General features: G+C 37.7%; 1 protein-coding gene across 1 annotated transcript; it reads right to left on the bottom strand.

Moving 5' to 3' along the window:
* Positions 1 to 253: 253 nt before the first annotated feature.
* On the bottom strand, positions 254 to 21,634 carry LOC131771034 (NFX1-type zinc finger-containing protein 1-like). Its single transcript, XM_059086788.2, has 26 exons — positions 20,995 to 21,634; positions 20,100 to 20,192; positions 19,285 to 19,500; positions 18,422 to 18,693; positions 17,519 to 17,699; positions 17,076 to 17,186; positions 16,598 to 16,699; positions 15,799 to 15,884; positions 15,245 to 15,322; positions 14,289 to 14,551; positions 14,111 to 14,203; positions 13,312 to 13,452; positions 12,733 to 12,873; positions 11,968 to 12,109; positions 11,518 to 11,611; positions 10,899 to 11,137; positions 10,290 to 10,438; positions 9,301 to 9,412; positions 8,422 to 8,723; positions 7,800 to 8,006; positions 7,302 to 7,388; positions 6,409 to 6,582; positions 5,886 to 5,957; positions 5,501 to 5,549; positions 2,548 to 2,625; positions 254 to 2,049 (listed from the first exon to the last, which is right to left on the bottom strand). Exons 1-26 carry the CDS (start codon positions 21,621 to 21,623, stop codon positions 1,049 to 1,051), a joined length of 5,112 nt encoding a protein of 1,703 aa, XP_058942771.2. The 5' UTR covers positions 21,624 to 21,634; the 3' UTR covers positions 254 to 1,048.
* Positions 21,635 to 21,834: the final 200 nt, after the last annotated feature.

Below are 21,834 nucleotides of genomic sequence, written 5' to 3'. Positions count from 1 at the left end.
TTGCAGGATTCGTTACCGTGCCCTCTGGAAAAAAAAAATATATGTATATATATATACATATGTACAAATGTGGGGGTAGAGTCTACCTTGGCATAAAGTGCTCAATGCTGTGGTAGCAGAGCTGAGTATATATAAGTGAAAGAATCAAAGAGGACGCATCGATTCTTTAGCATTCTCGATGCGTCCTCTTTGATTTTTCTCAACGAAGGAGACTGGGAACCGGAAATAATCTGTGCCGAGTTGCCTGAGTTTCTTCAGTTCGTTCGTCAAGTTCAAGATTTTATTTCCTGTAACAGCAACAAAACCGCTGATCAAGAGTGAAGGTTAATACGCGGTCGGTACATATTTTAATATAACTTAATTAAAATTGTTGGCTGTATTCATAGCACTAAAAAATATTTAACTTAAAGTTAAATGACTGTTATGCTATAAAATAAAAATATGCAGACAATAAGCTTCACTCTAACTATGTGTAAACGACGTGTATTCGATTTATTTACACTAAAAATGATATCGGACAATTCTTCGACAATTTCACGAATATCACTCAGTGTAAAGGATTAATTACGTGAGCCTTCATAGGACCATCGAACTATCACCTTTTTAAGAAAAATACGAATGTACCCGTTCTAAATAACCTTACCGTTCTTATTTCAGAAAACGTAATGGAAGTTTTGGTGTCTGCATAAGAAACAGCACAATCTATAAAATGACAAGATGTAGTCCTCTAACGTGGTTTACAGAGAAACAATATCTATTATGGCTCGTTCACTATGTCCCAATCAGTGAAAAACAGTAGTTTACAAGAGCAAACTGCAATTGAGATTCCAATTAGAACTCACTAGGAGAAAAACTCCGTAGAAATTGCTTCATTCATACAATACCAAAAATTAAAAGTTTAACTCGTATTATATACTAAGAATGCTAGGGCCAAATTGAAGTTGAATGCAACTTGATATCTTCTATGGATGCACTGTAGGCTAGCTTTTGTTCCTAAAACCGTTCCTTTCAATCATTATCCAAGGTAGCTCCGTAACTAGTTCTCTCTTTAGTCCGTGGGATGCTCTTTTACGCCAACCTCTGGCCCATTCTCTTCAAAAGGCCCTTTCCCCGCGGCCATAGTCTCTTGAGTCGGTAAGGCTTCCTCTGGGCTACCTTTGCTTTCTGTCTCACGTCTGGTGCTTGCTTTGAGCGGTTTTTCGTCAGTGCACTCGTCATCTTTGAGAGGTCTAACATCTTCGCCTTCTTTCACTTGATGTTCAGGGCTCTGGTCTTCTGTTTCCTCACCAGATTGGTTTTCCTTCATGAGTTCTGTCAAGTCACCTTCTTGGTAAACATGCCTCACAGGGTGATCCCTTGACTCGTCCTCCTTCTTTGGAGTTTCTTCGCTTTCCTGCACAGCTGTTTCCTCCGAACGTTTCTCGTCTGCTAACTCTTGGATCGGCTTTTCTTCCATGCTTTCCTCTTTACTTAAACCAGGAGATAATTTCTCCAGTGACTCTTGTGTAGGTCTTCTCGCCTCTTTACCTGACGAATCAGAGGTGACGTTCTTTGATTCTTGTACCGGCCTTTCCTTCATGTTTTCAAACTCGACCGATTCAGGAGATTTTTGCGCCTCTGGCGTTTCTTGCATAGGTCTCCTAACATCCTTATCAGACGACAAGGATTCATCGCTAGCAACAGGAGGATGGCCTGTGCTTTTTTTAGGAAAACGTGATTCTTGTTGTGGTCTTTCTTTCATATTTTCCATCTCACTTAGGAGAGCATCCTCCGCAGCAGGTGCCTCTTGGACGGGCAGTCTTGCGTCTTTATCAGACTCCACCCCTGTTATCTCATTTGGCCTGGAATCAACGACTACCAACCCATCCTTTTCATTTCCTTGTAGCGGCACACCATTTGAATTGGCACCCATGTCACTTCTTTCCATACGCGGTGGTGGAAACCCCGGTGAAGGTAAGGGCGACTTTGGATCATGAACTGGGGTTTTTCCGGAGGTTGGAAGTGGCATTTCTAAACGCCGTGGGTTTGTTGTCCCCGAAGGGGAATTCCCTAGTAAAAATGGAAAAATTGTGACGTCACATAAAAGCAAAGAATGAATATCTGATAGTTGTTCGCAATGGCGGCTGTTTTGCTCCATTTAAACTTCATCGATATAAGTCCTCACCTTTTAACTCCCAAGATCTCATTAGTAATTCTCCTTACTGTCTGCCATATAATTCTTGTGATGTTAGTTTGGAGAATTTGGTATTGGATCAACTTATAATCCCCTAATTAATATATATTAATATTAATATAATACTTTATTTTCATCAGTTGTCTGCTTGAAATTGTATTGATATTGTAAGGAGAAATTCTGTGTTGGTCACTCATGGGAGTTAAAGGGTTAAATTACTGAAGACGAGTTGTTCTTAAACTGTACACAGTTGGATACAGATTTTCCAAAAAGATAGGTTTTACTCTTAACACCTGTTTGCTGTACAATAAAATGTCATTCTATGTAGAAGTTAAAAATGAATCAGCTCTGGGAGTTGAAGGTTTACCACCAACCTCCACCAACATTCATTGTATTTACGGAGCCGTCTCCTCCAACAATAACGTTTTGAGCGTAAATAATTGTGTTGCCGCCTGCAGAATGAAAAACAAAAAAGATGACGTCCAAAAGCGAAGATATCATTCAGAACCCGAGGTTGTGTCTCACTTTTATCCACTAAGATCTTATCACTTTGTTACAATTCATGAGTAAAAGTTTGGTCGTTGGACAATTAAATTAATTTAAAAAAAGAGAAAACACAGAAAAAAAAAAACAAAATGCAAACAAATGCAGAGGTGCTGGGATGACTGCCTTATCAAAATCAAGGCAAATTTTTGTAACAGCGCGCGCGTATCATTTCTAGTTACTGGGATACCTGTGGTAGCCCAGTCATAAAATGCCTTTTTTTTCTGTCGTCTCTTTTTTTTTTTTTTTTTTTTCCTCCGCCACAAAATGGAAAAATTGCGCAATAGTACCCAGAGGTCATTGGGCCCTCAACACCATGACAACTAAATGTGATCCAATGAGGTGTTCACATGCTGATCAAGCGTGTTATCCCTCAACACCATGACAACTAATTGTGATCCAATGAGGTGTTCACATGCTGATCACGCGTGTTATCTTGATGATGATTGACGTTGTCATGCACAGACAGGGCCGGGTCACATGACGAATCACGAGATTTTGCTTATAAAACTCTTTGGTGAGTTTTTTGTATTTAAACGTATTTGGATTGCGATCTCCTGTTGCACTATGGCGCAAACGCGCAAAATACTTACAGACGCATGTACAAGTCGTATTAATCGCGGCTAATCCACACTGAAAGAAGTTAATGAGCGGTAATTTTGGAACGGATTGAGTCGCCAACGCTTGGAAGCCATGAAAGCCTTGAATGCCTTGTATGCTACGTATGCCAATGTCTTAGTTGAAAAACGTTCACTTGTTGTAAAAAGCTAAATCTGAAATCTGAAACCAAACTGCTTATACTCTATGCAATCTATTGAACAACACTACTACCGTGAGACTGAAGAACATAACTATAATGGATGCAAACTGCTTGTGAAGAAAGACGACATGTTGGATTCACTTGATGGCAAGGCGGTCTGCTTCCTGACGCCTATTTACACCTCGTCAGAAAAAAGGCCGCTAATTAGTGATCATATAAAAGGACTTCTTGTTGCAGCGTTTAGATCACCCCTGATGAAGGCACTAGACAGGAGTGTCGAAACGTTGGGTCTATGAATTGTAACTTCTTCGGTTACATTCATTAAATCTGCAAACCAGTGTAGCATCAAACTATGTCTGATTGTCCACCTGGTTGCCGTGTGAACTTTAGTACGAATGGTATTAATTGCACGATCAGAAAGGTGAATCTTATGTTTGTTTTCATTGTAGTTGTATGGATATTCTTTTTGAATAAATACGTGATCCAAAACCCTGTGTTTATTTGTGTATAATGTTATTATGTCAAATATTGTTTACGCATTGTCTTGTCACAGGCGGCCCAAGCTCACGTCTCGAGAAAAAGCCAACGATTAATTCATGAACGCGTCACGCGTTGTGTGACTCAGTGTTAAGTTACGAGAGGAACTGCACGTTTTAAGGAATAGTATAGGGAACAAAGTATGGTCGATTTACAACGATACATATTTCGAAATATAAACATTTTTCTCGTAAAATCAATAAAACTTACTCATACCCTGTATATCCGTTGTATTTTTACTAGCGATTTCTGCCGTTTTAAGCTTGCTTTACCATCACTGTTATTCACGTCATCTACTTTCATTACGTTGGTAAAATCTGTACAGACATCACACCAACCAACTCGCGCGCAAAGTAAGAAGACTATATTGAAGGCTTGAAATAATATTGCGATCGATTTTCATCAAGAAATGGGCCAGGAATATTCCACAATAGTGCAAATAATCGTGAAGGCTGATCGCAGAAAAGCGATTGCGTGACGCTCGGTAAGCTGTAAGATGACATGTTATTATATATCAGACGTAAAAGCTCTTCAGATTCTTAGTCTGCATTTTGTACCCACTCTGCAGTCTGCAGTCTATATTTTGTATCCGGTCTGCAGTCTGCTGTCTGCATTTTGTACTAACAGGTATCCGTGACACCAATACAGTTTATTTTTGGTTACATTTATTTGCAAAACACACATAATCTACCACAAAATACCTGTGAGTGAGGTAATTCAACATTTTCGTTCTTTCCCACATTAATATTCTTCTCTCCTTTTGTAAGAATGTAGACATCACTCACAATGTTTCAAGTAATCCCTACAAAAAAGTAACTCTTGCATGCATAGCATGCCTATCTTTTGAAATAGGTGTATGCCCTTGGCCAGACTTGAGCGCACTATTTCAGTATACTAGTCCGACACCCGTAGTATCACTACACTTGATTCCAAGGATCCAGTACCATCCAGGTATCCAAGTTACCCTGCTCACAGGGTCTAGTTCCTACTAAGCCACGTAGGTCTATATCTCTATGCAGCGAACCAAACATGAAATGAGCAGTTGCATTTCGCTGAAAAGTTCTCGTCTAGGTTAGGACAACTTGTTCAAAGAAGCGAAGTCTCATTTACAGTTTGAGATAAACAAGATGACCCAATCTCGCTCAAACGAGACCACTGTATCCGCCATTATAAAAGAATAGGCTCATGTTTTATAGCTGTGCGTATATCGTATATAGGCTCATGTTTTATAGCTGTGCGTATATCGTATATAGGCTCATGTTTTATAGCTGTGCGTATATCGAGGGCTGGACGTATTTGGAAAGTTTGGAGAGCACTCAAGAAGCTAGAATTGCTTGGCTGCGCCTGAGCAACTGTTCCACTCTTCTCGCGCTTTCCACACTTCCCGTATCTACAACTCGATATACGCCTGCCTGCTAGGCATTGACCAATTCTGAATAACAGTGAAAAAAATATCGTGAATATAAAAGCAGTGGTTCCCTTCTTACCTCTGTTTTCATCTCTCTTTGGAGGGCTTCCGTGATACTCATCCCCTCTCTAGTTCAGTCAAGTACAAATAAATAGTAGTGATTTTAGGGCCATCATGGCATTGACAGTGAACATTAATCTAAATGTAGAAGCTTCTCAGGGAAAACAGCGAAGAAGAGATCAAGGAAAAACAAGGTCAATTCCTATAGGAAAAATACGCAATTTAAATGGGGACATTACCATGTCTAGGTCCAAGAAATAATTTTCTCTTTTACTAACATGACCAATAACAGTAAACTACTTTTCACGCGAGTTTTATTGAAAAATTGATATCATCAAAAAGGAAAAGAAGGGTGCAACCAAAGCCACACGCTTGTCGTAGAATAAGAAAATTGTCCTACTTACGAAATCTTCACTTGGGCGAAACGGGAATACTCTACCAAGAAGTTTCTTCTTCAGCATAAAATTACGAATAACCTGAAGAAGGTAAAGAACCCCCTCAAAGAGACAACTTATGACTTTTTGCAAATCTGTCTGTTCCACAAAGTACTTCCAATATAAACGTTGCTAATAATAATTAACTCGCTCAAAATTTCGCAGAATTACCTGCAGTAATACTCAATTAATAGTAATAACTTAAAAACACCCTCTCACATTTTGATGTGACAGTGAGCTTAAACTAATTTTTATTTCTTTGTTTTGTTTCTTTTTTTTTTTTCATTTTGTTTCAACAGTCTCCAGGCAGATTTACTACGGAATCAAAACGAAACAACTCGTCACCCGTAAACTGAATATCCACTTTAACTCCAAAGTTTAAAAGTATAACGCTTAGAAGATTGCCTGGCGGTTTTGTTTATTAAAAAAATGCAATGACTATTTTACCATGTTTACTAGACCTATATCGCACACGGCAGCGGGAAACGCCTACCTTCCAACCTTTACTAGAAGCGTTTGCCAGGTGTGTTTCATTCCCAAATAAGTAGAGACCACAGCGTGCTCGTGAAATTGCGACACATAAGCGATTCATTGATGATAAGTAGCCTATGTTCCCTTCCTTATTACTTCGGACCAGAGATATGAGAATTATATCATTCTCTTGCCCCTGGTCAGTAAAAGAAAACATGAACAGTTATTCAACTCACTCCAAATCGCGTGAAATTATTTGTCTTGAGGTTAAGTTTTAAGAGTCTGGTCGCTCATCAAGTTTGGAACTCATTCCAGTTGCATGACAGGAAGCAACTCTGGGGATTGCTATTTCTACCGGAAACGATGTCTGTCAATCGCAGGTTACCCCGATGCAATCTGTCTTTCAAGTTTCTTTCGTTAATCAGTCGGTGAGTCAGTCAGTCAGTGTGTAAGTCATTCAGTCTGTCGGCTAGTCAGTCAGTCATTTACTCAGTTAGTCAGCCAGTCAGTCGGTCAGTCAGTCAGCCAGTCAGTCGGTCAGTCAGTCAGTCAATCAGTGTGTAGGTCATTCAGTCTATCGGCTGGTCAGCCAGTCATTTACCCAGTCAGTCAGTCAGTTAGTCACTAAGTCAGTGTGTAGGTCAACCACTCTTTCGGGTGGTAGGGTAGTCTGTTAGTCTATTGTAAGAACACAGATATTGAAGCAGTATCGGGTAAAATTAAGGTCAATCATGCTTGAACTGGCATTTACCGTTGCATGTAAGATGTGAAAACATCGGCTTCAGATAATATTGTGTTAAAACATGAAATGACAAATAAATTAGTAAATAATATATAGATCAATTAACATAATCATTTGTTTCCATCACTTTAAAATATCACTAAGTTTTCGGCAGACATGTCCACTTTACTCACCTGGAAACTATCGATTGTTGTAACCTTGATATCTGAAAGTAGGGCAAAATCATCTGCCTCTTTGAAACGCTTCACTATTTCGGCAACCTGAAGCGTGAATAGAAACGAATCAGTCAACGGTTTTTGGTGTGGGCTGTGGGGCTAATTCGTTACCAGACACAGCACATCAATAAAGTAATCAATAAGTAGAATATCGGCGTTTTCAATAGAAAATTTGTTCCCTTAGACAGGCGACTGTGTATCTTACAGAAGCAGAAAAGTCAAAATTAAATAGTTCCTCTTTTTCAGAACAGTTCATCCTTGAGGAAATTGTTTTTGTTTAACGTTGAAGGAATTAGAGGACATTTTCATAACCCTGTGGATCAATTGAGTTTGCTTTTCCCTCCAAAACAGAGACGTCTCTTACCCTGCGCACCCACCTCAGGTTGATGGGAACTTGGTGGAAAAGTTGATAGATAAAAAAACCATTAATACACAAAATTTAAAATTTTGACTGACCTGTCCTCGATATGAACAAAGAACTGTAATCTTTGATGGTGGGACTCCCCCCTTCTCACAAAATATTTTTGCAACTTCTGTAATTTTTTTAGCCTCTGTAACATTTGTCTTGCTGTGGGAATTTTTCGATTCATCTTCGTGGGATGTATGAGTCCAGAAATACATGCTAGATGAGACACAGGGTGGCGGAAGGTAGCTTTTTACAAGCTAAAAACAAAGAAACATAAGAATAGTATTTTAAATTTATATATTTCGCGACTTTCGAGGGGTTGAACGCTAGCCTGCACAGCAAGTACTCGATCCCGCGACCGACGAGACCACGTGAGTGACTGACTCGCGCGAACAATATATCACGCGTGCATCACGGAAGAAGCTCTCTCTCTTAATCTCTTTAACCCTCCTGTTTCATATTTCATTGTTAATAGCATAATTGTGATAACTTTGTTTTTTCTCATCACCTGATTGCAGGGTAAAGTATCAGTGATGGAAGGAGAGTTTTTGCTTTGATCGTATGAGGGCGTTGAGGGGGTAAACGAAAGTATTGATGACAATAGTACATAATTCCATAGAATATTTTACCGTAAAATCTTCTAAGCCAGGAGTGGTCAAATCAGATCATTACCTTATCTTGTGTCTGTAGATTTTCATAAATCTTGAGCTCCCGGAGCAGATCGACAATCTCATCTCTCATTCTGCATTGAAATCCAAGCTGTATGTATGGCAGCTTGCAGTTGATAAGCCTCTCGAAAAGGGAGAGATCAAGATGATGTTTTTTGAGTCGGTTGAAATGCACCACTGGCTTTAATTGTTCATGATCACCGATCATAATGAGGTGTTGTACAGAGGGCGGAATGACAGCTACAAGCTGTGCTTCGAGGATTTCGGCAGCTTCCTCCACTATCATGACAGACGGTTTAATGTCAGCTGTGTATAAAATTGTAAGTGATAAGATGTTAGATAGAGCGCGCCTCTGTAATATTCTGTTAGTGCCCGTGCAACCTTAGCGTACGGTCTCGTCATGCAAGAGGCGCTTGGAGAGAGTTTAGCATGACGAGCCATAGCGACGGCTACGAGAGGGCAGGGAAAAAAGAAAAGAAAGAAAGTAAGTAAACAATTCGGAAAAAAAGAAAGAAATAATAAACAAGCGAAGTAAAAATTAATAAATAAATGAATGAATGAAAGAAAAGCAAGCGACAGGAAGGTGGGGAGGGAGTAAGTAAAGGAGGAATGAAGTAACAAAGAAGTCTATTTCAAGGACGCGCGAGTTTATGGCCAAAATGTTGCTTTCGGTGAGAGATCCAATCAACTTTATTTATTTGCTGTTGACCTCTGTTAAAGAACCAATGACAGCAAAAAGGAAAACAAAACATAGAAACCAACCACCTGCGAGCGATTATAAAGCGACGATCAGATCCACGAGGTTTTTTTCACAAAAGAAAGCCCATCCAAATTCATGGATTTTAATCGAGCTAAGATAAACAGCTGTAATAATAGTCCTCACCCAACAGATTTGCCCTCATAGTCGCTCCAGTCACTGTCATTCCAATAACGTGACATTTTTTCATCACTTCAATGTCATGTTGATTTTTCAGCTCTTTGAGTTGATGATGTATCTGTTAGATAACAAGAAAAATCTTTGTTAGCTACCATGCGCCTGTATGTAAAGACCCGCTGAAACGGTCATGATAGTTGACGATAGCTTCAACTATCACTCAAGTTTGAAGAAGAATTATCATGCAGTATCAGTGACTATCATCAACTATCATGTAGTTTGAATATGTTTAAATTCGAAGTGATAACTGGTGATGGTTTTTGTCGTTTGAACAAGGACATGATAGTGAATGATAGTCTTTCGGTCAACAGTTTCGCCGAAAACGGGTGCAAATTGAAATGAAAAATGGTAAGATGACTAAAGAAGCCGCCAAAATTTCGTCTCAAAGTTCATTCTCATTTTCTCCTGGTAGGCTTCTGTATCTTCATCTCGCAACTGACCAAATATTTCAAATGCCACCGAAATTGCTGACCTCAGCGTGCCCCATATTTGTTTACAACTTCGCGATCTCATTGCGTGCTTTTGTCAACTATCATTAACCATCATGAACCATTTGAACGTTAACATGATAGTCAATAAAAGTTGAAATTATCATCGACTATCATCAACTACCATGAACCATTTGAACGTTAACATAACAGAAGTTCAAACAAGGGGGGGGGGGAGAGAGGGGGGCGGGGGATTTTGAGGAAACGTAGTGGGGATGAGTCGTCGCCACCTGTGGAAAATTTACTGCTAATTGACTGCAAATGGCAGGGGATCTTAAGAATATTAAAGAGCCCCATGAGAGGTTATGTAGGTTTTCTCGTGACACAACCAAAATCCGTCAACACCCTCCCCCCTCCCACCTCGACAAAAAATAACTCATCTTTTTACCTCTGTGTACTAGCTGCTCACTTCATGGAGCTCAGAACAAAAAAAATCACTCATCTTTTTACCTCTGTGTACAAGCTGCTCACTTCATGGAACTCAGAACAGGCTTTCTTGTAGAATTTGCTTTGCAAAACATACACAAGCTGGACTCTTTTCTCTTTCCCAAGATCCCACACTTTGACGTCATCCAAGAGATTTATATAAGGTATCACCTCTAATTACAAAAAAAAAGGGTAAATTGCTCTTTTACCTGTATAGTTATTAAATGCTTCTTGTCTTAAATACGAGGCCGCAGTTTGATCACAGCTTCGTATTCAAAGGTTGGATCGCACTATCTATTTCCTCATTAATTTGATGTGTTTTCACGTATGTAACAACAATATAATAATCCTGTTAATTTGCATTATCCACATTTGACTTGGTCGCGACGTTCCGTTGATACAACGAACAAGGACTTTCAACATCTGAAAATTCTTAAACGTCAAGTGGAGCTATGTTTTTATCTGTTTGTTTATTTGTCTTTATCATTCTGTAGGAAGAATATGCCTCTCTCTCCGATAGCAAATGTATTGCTTACTACGACACTGCTACTAAAAACTTTGGAAACAGAATTACAGAGGTATCGCAACATCCTCTCAATATCTGGGTTTTAAAACATAACAGAGGCAATTTACCTGTTTCATCGACACAAACTAGCTTGCGCTCCCTTGTTCCACAACATGAATCTCCCCTTTCCTTCAGCTGAACTTCATTGGCAACATCTTGGGCGATTGTTACGTCTTCTTCATCGCAGATGTCTTTATCCAAAACACGAAGACGCTCCTCCGCCTCCACTGAAGGATCTCTAGCGTCGCTTGGATTCTCCTGTTCTGGATCTTCTTTCCTTTTTTGCTTCGCAAGAGCAGCTGCTACACTAGAGTCGTAGGAAAAATGAAAAATGCATCTGTGTTTTTAGTGGAACAATTCTTCAAAGCCAACAAGTGTTGACCTACTGCACCGTAATGTGTCTCGAGCGTGCTTACATCAGACAACGGCCGACAGCCTGAGCATTCGGACATCCAATTTACTTTCCATGTGAGGAATGCAGATAAAAACTAAGGTTTAAAGATCTCAGTAGGCATACTTGTGATGATTTGTCCGACGTAAGGTTTTTTTTACTGCAAGTAATCGTAAACGCAACAGATATATATGATTCTGTCAATCCCATGTAGCAAGGAAATTCCAAGAAAAGAGAAAACTTGCTGCGAACGGCCGTAATCCGGCCCGGAGCTTGTGGCTATCATATTCACTTACTTGCTCTTTGGTTTAGGCTCCTGTTCTTCACTAACAAACTTATCGAACTCTTCTTGGGCAGGCAACCACTCCTGAAGTGCATTTTTCACAAGTTCTGGATGAAAAGAAAAACCTTTTAAACAAATTATGACGAACAGATCTATGGTGGCGGTCTCGCTAATAAGGTGCAACCACACCCTCAGTTGGCCGCTGGGGTTTGAGTGAGTGGTAGAAAAAAATTAAATTAATTAAAAAATTAACCACTTCGACATGTGTTTTCAAAGAAGTCCGTTTCCAGTGGAGAATCTGTGCGGTTAACTGTAGAAGTTAGGCGTCATCGTAGGAATAATGTTTTGTGTTAATTAATCCGGCGTGGTAAAGCCTAGAATAATCAAGTCATGGTTTTTATGTGGGAGAGTTAAAAAGGCAAATTCATTTTGTTGGCTAAGAATTAAATTTAGGGTTGAGTACCTAAAAATCGAGCATTGCTCCTAAGGCCACTTCGATCATTTCTTTCGGTCACCTTCTTCAGAAAAATTTCCACTTCTTCTTCATCAACTGGCTCACGTTTGTTGTCCCGAAGAAGGGACCTAATCTGGTCGACCGACGCTTCCTTGTAAAAACAATGGAATCAAATGTACATCAGATTTGATGATAAGCTGGACTATACAAGCCTTTTGATTGGTTCTCACCGATGATCTATTGCAGAACAGACGCATATCGGACGTCGCCTTTAACAACATGTTCCTTCTTGGCTACACTTAAACAAATAGATCCCATGTTGCCGTCCTCCCTGATCATAATAGATCATATTAGACATCAAAATGCGGCGAGAACATAAGTGACACACTACGCCTGGTGTGCCTTTTTTTGTTTTGTTTTTTTTGTTCTTACCACATTTTGAGGTCCTCAGTGTTCTATCCCTAAACAGAAGTACGACACTCAACATGCAATCTATTCGTTGACTTGATGATGGTGGTATCATTTTGAAAATTACACGATTTGTCGAAATATCTCAAAAAAAATAAATATATATATATATATATAGCCCTAGGCTCAGGCCGGGTTTTTAATAACACATGTCTTAGACTCTATGCTACTAGCCATTTGGATTTCACCCCAGGTTTTAAAGTCAAGCACTCTAAATTCTGAACCAGGATAGTATGATGCCGTAACTCTATTTTCAAACTAAAAAGTATATTAATATCACCCAGATAATGTCAGGTAGTTACATACTTCCAAGAACATCCCTGCATTGAAATTACTGGAAAATGTCAACTTCTCGCAGGCACTTCTAATTCGAGGCTGCAGAGCCCAAAGTTTTCCAGTCAGGCTTCTTTTCCGTTCATACAATCCCTGAGGCCACTTTCGCCCAACCTAAATAAACAAACAAATAAAAAATTAAAAACGTAAATAAACCATTGCAGCGGCGTACCGTTATACCGTTGTTTTTTTCTGAATATTCCGAACCTTTGCTGCTTCCCCGTGTATGGACTTTGGTTGGTGCGTAATTGTAATTTTATCCGAAAGCGTACTCTAGATACACGGGAATACTTCAGTATGTGAACGCTCCACCAAGATGTGTACAACCAATCAGATGCCGCAAAACTAACCTGACACAGCTCGAATCAATTTCATTTCCACGCGCTTGTAGCTGATCACGTGTACTTGATTAAGATTCTTATTGGTTCATGCAGTGTTTAGTGTATTGCGATAAACCACCTCGTTTGCTTTCTTACTTAGTAGAAAATCTTCAAAATATCTTTTACGAACACTGTCACAGAATCATTTGACGTTGTTGATTTACAGACAAACCTCTCTTAGCAAGAGTCTCTTCAATTTCTCGTCAGCATCTTCAGGCAAGTTTCCAACACGAACAATCTTCTCATCCGGGGATGAATTTTTGGCGAGAGCTTCCAAGAAATTGTTCAAGGCGTGATTCTTATAGGTCACAACCTGTGAACCAGGATATCAAGAATAAGACAGCACTAATGATAAAAACATCAAAAAAAGGAAACAATGTGAAGCCACACAAAAATAGAGTAAATGGAGTCAAGGCTCTGTTCAAGTGTACTCGACATTTTCTTAGATTATCCTTAGTAGAAAGAGGTGAGTGGTTATATAAAAGCACCACAAAGCTGTCCCTGTTCCTGAGCACTTAGGAATAAATCATGGATTGTTATTATTATTGTAGATTCTTTGAAGCGTGAAGGTAACCACGATAAAATAAATTTGAGCTGACCTCGTTAACCCCTTCACTACTTAATTCTGATTGTAAATTCCCCCTATAGATGCTACAGTTTTTCCTGTAGATTAGTAACAAGAATTTGCCGTTAGATCAAGATAACAACTTCTACCTGGTAAGTTTGAGTATTCTCTTTACCTGGATAATGAATGAATATTATTGGGAGAAGTAACATGTTAATCACTTCTGGGAGTTAAAGAGTTAAGGACACTTTTGGCGAAATTCCACTTCAATTTGAATCCTCAAAAACTCTGATCAGTGAGTCTGCAGGGGCAGGGCTCCTATTCCCTAGCAAGTTTGTTATGCAGACTGCAACTACTTAACCACGCACTTATGACATAAAGACTGCTGGAGAGAGGGTTATTTTACCAGAATAGGTCCATGGCTTTGTGGCACCTGCATGGACAAAAGAAGGCGCACTATGGCCTCACCCACGAACGACTTTCCAGTTCCTGGAGGACCCTGTGGAAGAAAGGAATAGCAAGGATTTTTTACATGACCAAATAATTCAATGTGGATATTGGACGGATACAAGTTAAGGCATTACCTGAATAAGCACGAGCTTGTTTTTTAGTGCCAGTTCCACTGCTGCAAGCTGTGTTGGATCTAGTTTGGAATTGAAGTTGCTGTTCATCCGCATTCTCTCGAGATCTTCCAGAGGCGAGGAAGAAGGCTGCTTTTCCTGACCTCTCAGAGACTCCTTATGAAAGATTATCTCCCAATCTGGGCGACTTTTTATGTCAGCTAAGTATTCAGCTGGCTCAAAGTTTGGTTTTGTGTCAACCAAGAATTCTTTAAATGGAACATGCTCTAAAGAAAAAATGGAAAAACTAGTTCGTATATTTCATCTTTACTAATGCTACTATCTGACTATCAAATGCTTGTTCCTTAACAGTATGTCACTTATACGACAGCTAATTCTTAAATTTGAATTTGTTGTAAAGAGTATGCTAGGAACTTTAAAGAAAGTAAACAATGGGTGCAAAACATTGCTGCATTGTCCATTTTAATCCAATTAAGATCTAGGGTTGATGATAGGAAGACTAGTAAGGAAGCTTTAATAAGACTAGTAAGGAAACTTTTAGGAAAGAAAAAAAAGTGCGAGCCATTTGATAACCTAATAGCTATTTCTCTGGAAATCAAAAATGGTTCTTCTGTTGCAGAAAAATCAATTACATAAAAATATACATGTGCATTTACGTAGCCATTGAACAATAAAGCTAAAAAATTCATGCTTGAACAGAATTCCAACCTATAAATGCCTTGCAAAAACCAGTTCAGTACTCTTACCAGTGAGCTGGGCTATCAAGCAATCTGAGAGAATGTAGCTGACTGTTTAAATGTGACTTTTTACTAACTCTGTTATGGATGCATGGTTTTATTGAAGGGAATATAATGAGAATCATTTAATAAAATGTCATCAAATAGAGAGAGGATCTTTATTCTAAAATCCAAATGTATAATTTCCTTTATCTCGTTTAAATCAACATCATTGTCTATAACCTTTCCGTTGCAGTACTTCCATGGCTGAAGCATATGCCTGATAGAATGTTTGGCTCTGTGCCATGTATGCTCCATCATCTGAAGATCAATAGAAGGCTTGAATGAAACATTAACCATTTGACCTGGCCTACTCATCCCCTGCTTCAGCTCATTTAGCAATGCGCTCTCAATTGTCCCAATGAGTCTGAATCTATCCAAGGATTCCCAACCTCAAGTTTGCAAGTTTCATTATTCCAATAATAAATTAAAAACTGTGAAATACACATACAGCCTCTCATGATAGCATCAGGTTTCTTGCTATTATGATTTCTACTCAGACCCATCAGAACTTAAAAGCAATTTGCACTCAAAATCCATGTTCCAAATTCTAAATTCTAAATTTCTCAAATGAACCAAATTAAATCAATACAATGCCACACAACATTTCAATAAGTAACTATGAAAGCTGTTGTATTTGAAAAAACAGGCCTTTATTTTTAAAAGTAATAAACTAAATGTTTTATTCCCTTGACAAAGTTTAATGAACGATTGGTTAGAACAGCCTACAAACTTACTTTTGTTTGTAACCTCCTGCATCTGTGTAATAAACTCTGCTTCTGAAAGGTCATTTGCTTTGTCACAAAGAGTAATCTTTACAATGCTGCATTTCAAACAACAATATAAATCAATTAACTTTACTTACAGCAGGTTAAAAATTGAAAGTACAAGTAGTCACCTGATGTGGACCTTCATGTACTACATACAGCATTATCCTATTAAAATTATGTGTGAATAAATATTTATCATAATAAACGAAATATTGGTTTTTATTCAAGATTGTTAAGAAGCTTCCCTTTGAAATGATATGTTGACCATTTGAATTTGATACTTATTTCTTGAGCATACTCGAAATAACTTACGGAGGGAGCCTTTTTTAGACTGATTGGTATTCGATTCCAGGCAAAAGGGCTACCATATCTTAGAGAGGTTCTCCCTAAATTTAAGTTAAGGCATGGCAATTTGAAAGTTGAGTTACATAAATTATAATCAGAATCATTAGTGTATGGCAGTAACCCAGATGAAAATTGGAAGAATAACAACATTGCATGATTATATTAAGCACAATGTTCAGCAGAAATGCAAAATCTGCATTAATATTTTAATATTTGGATACATCAGAGGCCTCATCCATGTATATACTGTCCAAGAAGTTTTTTCCCAGTTAATTCCTAATTTATAGATGTTTAATTTTTAATGTTAACATTCTCTTAATCTCAACAAAATTTGATGGGATTGGAAGAATCTTAACATTTGTGTATTTTTGATTCATCATTAAGAATTCAGACTTAAAGTTAATTAAAGTAATTTAATTACCTCTGGTTAGAAATATGACCTTCCACCAAACCCCAGATCGGTTTTTGAAAAGAGCTATCCAAGGAAATACACAGGAGATCTCCATACATGAGGAAATCTTGGCTGGCAAAGATACAGTAAAATAATGTACTAAGTTATAATGATGTCAAGCTAAAAGATGAATCTTCTCAAAAACAAGTGATCCAAAAATAAACCAATTATATTAAACTTGATACAGTGCTCCATGCTGCAACTGTTTTGGTCCCCATGGCAACTTAACTCCAATTAACTGCTATTATTTCCAAGAGGAAGTTAAGTGTGGTCAGTGGTTGAGTACATTAAACAGTTAAGTTAAGCTTTGGGCCTTCAATATGCAATCCTGAAATCAAAGGATATTTGTACCAGGATGGACTTAATAAATAAACTACTCAAAGCTGGTTTAGTTACATATCAAAAGAGCAACAAGTTAATTACTGAACTCTTTGATACATGTACTTACTCAAGCTGTTCATCACTTTTTTCAAATGACTCTGATTTCTTGTATTTCAGTGAAAGTAACATCATAGTTGGAGAATTTTCATGATCAAGGGAAGCTCCTCTCAGGAAAACTCTGAGAATATCAAATTGATTAAACACATTATTGAAAACAATAATGACAAGCACAAAAGTTTTGTGCATTCATCAGTACATGTAATGTAGTCTAAGAGACTACTACATGTATGATAACATTATCCATAAATTATCCTAGGGAAGCATTTATGACAATGTTATTGTCAGTGATACTTGTTTCTTATAGACGGATAAGATAAATCAGATGTTGTTCAGCAGAATTTAAGGTATCAGTATTCACAACCTGTTCACATACTCCTGATGATATCAGAAAGTGCCAAACCAGCCTAAATATCATCCCACGTGAGAGTAAAACAGCAATTTGTTTTATACCTGTACATTGTCATATCTTTTGAACTGCATTTGAATCCATTTGTAACAAAATCATGGATTCCTTTGCGTAACTTATAGAAACATTCCTCTCTGAGAAGTCTGAAGTATGTATTTAAGTATTCCTCCTCTGATTTGTATGGTTCTTTCTCTCTTATCACTGGCAAGTCATCTGTCTTCAATCCTAAATATAAAGACTGCATGAGTATTTGTAACACAACACCATCAACAAAGCCATTGCCAGCTTTCAAAAATAATTTTAACTCCCATGAGTGACCAAGATGGAGTTTTTCCTCACAGTATCTGACTATATCAAGTATGCAAGTGATGAGAATAAAGAAAAACATAAATTAGGGAATTATCAGGCGATCCAATACCAGATTCTCTTACTAACATGACATGAATTTTGTGGCAGACAGTAAGGTGAATTACTAATGAGATCTTGGGAGTGAAAGGGTTAATTCTACACTGAATTCCTCTAATACTCCATTTTACAGTTGTTCACAAACTCTATTACACCATGCCAATTATATCCTCTTCGATCTTTATCACAACTAGGTCTCACTTGTCGCTATGTTCTAACTCTTTGTTCAGAGCTACACACACAGCTGTGCGATGCACAATTATAGAGTTGAAAGTCAATTAAACAGTTTCTTCTATTCTGTCACTATGTAAAATTCTACCCCTGAGCTATTTTCTAAGTACTCAGACTTAGAGAATATTCACTTGCTGATATATTTCTTAATCAAAACTCTGATTCTATGATTGACATCTGATTTCAATAGCTTAGATTAAGCAGTTAATAATTATTATAACACATTGTAATACACTGAATAGGAGGGGTTCATCATCAACAGATGGCCCCAATAATAATTATAAAAATAAATTCAATTTTAAAACTCTTACTAGGTTCATGAATCTCTTTCCCAACTGGTATCAAGGGAAGATCTTTCCATCGCAAAGCCTGAACTTCTTCACGGCCTTGAGGCACCTCTAAGGCAATGATGGATGACAGCTTAGTTAGGAAAACTATAGCTGCTCGTCCATTCTTTTTGGCTGTCTCTAAGTCACTGGAGTTGTCTACTAACTTATCCATAAGCACTTTAGCCAGTGGTAAAACATGTGGGCCAGCAGCTGGAATAGCAGTGACAACATGTTCCAGAATCCGCTGAACCAAGCTGAAATTTGACAATTGACAACTGATTGTAAAGGAAACATGTAATATTTGAATTAATTCACGGTCAGTTAAATTAAGTGAAATTAAATCACATTTTTTAACAAAGATCAAGAAAAAAAAAGGGAGCAACCCAACTCAACTACCTTCCCTTTCTAACCTCACCACCAGCTCTTTGCCAGAAAAGGCTGAAAACTCATGATAAGCATAACCTGGCATGAACAATATGGTAGCATATATATAACAAAATGTCTGCAGCAACAACCACCAAAAGATTTCAAAAAAAAAAAAAGCAAAAAATACCAGAGGCTAATAGATTAGCAACAATTAATAATCACCCTATTTAAAACTCCCGAGATCTAAATAGTGATTCTCTACAATCTTTGCCATTCATCACTTATAATTTTAGTTCCAAGAATTTGGTGATCAATCAAATGGCTGTCATCCCTCTAGTTGACCATTTTTTTACTTATCATCACCTGTCTTCTTGATGGTTTATGGAAATTGTGAGGAGAAGTTCATGCTTGTTCACTCCTGGAGTGAAAGGGATAAAAGAATAAAAAGAAGTACAATTTTCAATTATGTTTATACTTACCTCCCATCTTCAATCGTCTCATTGACAAAATCTGGAAAGACTGATTTGAAGAAAGCACTCCCCTGAAACTTTTTCACAAGATTAGTGACTGTGTGTGACATATTTCTCTGGGCACTGGAGCAAATCTTGTCAACAATGGATAAAATTTGCATAGTCATTGGTGTTGTATACAGTGCTTTGGGAAGTTCCAGGATATATTCCCATAATGCAGTACATCTAAAAATGGCATGGCACAAAATCAGTAAGTCATGTCACAAAATTGGTATAAAGTCCCTCAACAAATTAATTAAGAACTTGTGATGCTTGCTTTAATTAATAACTCTCTATCTCCCAAGATCTGATTGTTAATTTGAGAATTCTCGTTGCCTAAATGAGTGCAATTTGGTCTTAATAATTGAGTGCAAGTAAATTTTTCAAAGACAATAAATTTACTTTCAGCACCCAAACCGGCAAGTGCAATTTGTAGTCTTTACAAAAATTTACATGAGAAATCATTTTTTTACTTATCAATGATGTACATGACAAAACATTGCATTAGAAAGGTAAGACAGACATAAATTTGCACTCATGTTACAACTTTGCATTTGTATTACATGAGAATGCAGTTAGTTTATAAGTTGTCAGTAATATGAATAATGCATGAAATGAATAATGTATGGATATTGTAGGTTGAAGTTATTTTTTAATCACTTCTGCTTAAAAACCAAAGTTCTAAGGAAAGTTGGCAATAAAGCTACAATATTTTGCTCATATTAAAAGTATAAGAGCACAATTCAATAAATAAAGTTTTGCCAAGCAACTGGCAAAAGATGTACCTCACAAGTTCAGTCACTGCAGCAGTTGAGCCTTCACTTGCAATCAAAAGGTTTAAAAATGACTCAATCTCAACATGATCACGATGGTAACACCTGGCAAAAAGACAGGAAAGAGATTTTTTGAAAAGTGGGAATGCATGGGGGGGGGGATTCTCTAAGATGCAGCAGGAGGGCAGTTCTTGGAAATCTTCATGGAGATATACAGCCTTGTTCTCCAAATCCTGGCCCTACTTGAAATGAATTAACACATACCATTTTCCACATCACTTTTAAGACATGGCATCTGAAAGCCGTGCTTGATAAAAAGCAGGATGATTTTGCAAGTCAAAACCATCTAGTTCTCATTTGGAGAGTAAAGAAGAAAGTTTCTGGCAATTCGTATTCCAATCCATATGCTAAGTAAAATATAGGATAAATTAGTGAGCCAGTGGGTAATAATGCTACACTAACATAGAAGACTCCTTGTTCATTTACACCCAAATGCAATTGCTGATTTTTTATCTCGAAGAGAAGAAAGCTAAAACATGGTTAGTGTCACAGTCTACTGTCCTTCTTTCCCTGGATAAACTGATGACGCTTCTCGAAGTGATCTTTCCAATAATCCAATGGAAACCAGAGGTCATTTTTTCTCAAAAAGAAGAAATTTAGTTATCTAGTAATGAAGTTTATTTTGTATCCTGTACACCATGAATCAATTTTTCCAGAAAATAAGATATCCCTTATGGTGCTGCTCATTTCACAGTGATTATTGCACAGTAACATTTCATATACTTTTAGGATGAAATGTAATTAGAGTAATGTAGTATTGTTATAGGTGCAGAGATCAGTCTCTAACAAGTTGTTACAAGATATCATGGTAAGATTGAAATTTATAACTGATATGAACTATACTTACTTTATCAGTTCTGGTTCCATTGCAACTCCTTCCTTTCTCCGGCATTGTGTTACTTCAACAATGTCCCCAACTTTAAGATCATATCCTCTTAGAGATTCGTTTTTAACATCAATGGCATGCTCAATCAATTCTGAATGGCCATCTTGAGCCTTGCGAGGTACCTTTATCAGCACAGACAGCTTACAATGGCCTGCATTGTATGTACATTTCCGTATCACAACACCATGAGGCTTTAAATTTTCTTCAAACAAGTCTATCAGGGCTGACCTTCTTGAGTCACAAAACTCAGAAAAACTGTCATTCTGTTCTTCTACCTTGACAAACTGTTTGAGTTGTTCAAAAAACACTTCTGGTGTTGTTTTTGTTACTGTTGAGCCTGCTAATTTCTGCTTTTCATCTTCTAATTTCTGCTTATCAATGAAATTTTCCAGCAGCCTTTTGTGGTATTTGTATGTGGGGTGTTTCTTGGACAGTCTATATCCATTAGTTTCCCAGCCAGCTGGTACTGACACATGAGTTAGATATTCCACAAGTTTATCCTTAAAATTCCTGCGTTCAAAAAAATCAACACCTGGACATATTCTAGACACTAAACTATCAATATCTCCATCTTGTTCAGTAGCCATCATTGAAAATTATCCTCTTCATTCTAGAAGAGTTAAATTACGAATGCTCAAGAATTAACTTCTGGGTGGGGTGGGTCACTTCCAGAGTATTCATAATATATTTCTTGTCTCTCATAGGCATTATGAATGAAAAATTTATCTCGTTTCCTGAAAATTAAAGACTAAGCTTCTTCCTGACGACTGAAATGAAAGTAGCACAGTTTGTCAATGCCAA

This window comes from Pocillopora verrucosa, chromosome 11 (assembly GCF_036669915.1).
Source record: "Pocillopora verrucosa isolate sample1 chromosome 11, ASM3666991v2, whole genome shotgun sequence".
Lineage (NCBI taxonomy): Eukaryota > Metazoa > Cnidaria > Anthozoa > Scleractinia > Pocilloporidae > Pocillopora > Pocillopora verrucosa.
Note: the sequence above shows the minus strand (reverse complement) of the source record. Positions and strands in the feature narration are given on the sequence as shown.

What these genes read in the sequence shown, in the direction of transcription:
- LOC131771034 (XM_059086788.2), bottom strand. Translation starts at nt 21,623, where the DNA reads ATGATGGCTACTGAACAAGATGGAGATATTGATAGTTTAGTGTCTAGA. An exon ending in GGAAGTACTGCAACGGAAAG is followed by an intron (nt 14,552 to 15,244) that starts GTTATAGACAAT and finishes TTTTTTCTTTAG; the next exon opens with AGCATGTTCCATTTAAAGAA. An exon ending in AAAGCCATGGACCTATTCTG is followed by an intron (nt 13,453 to 14,110) that starts GTAAAATAACCC and finishes CCTGGTTCACAG; the next exon opens with GTTGTGACCTATAAGAATCA.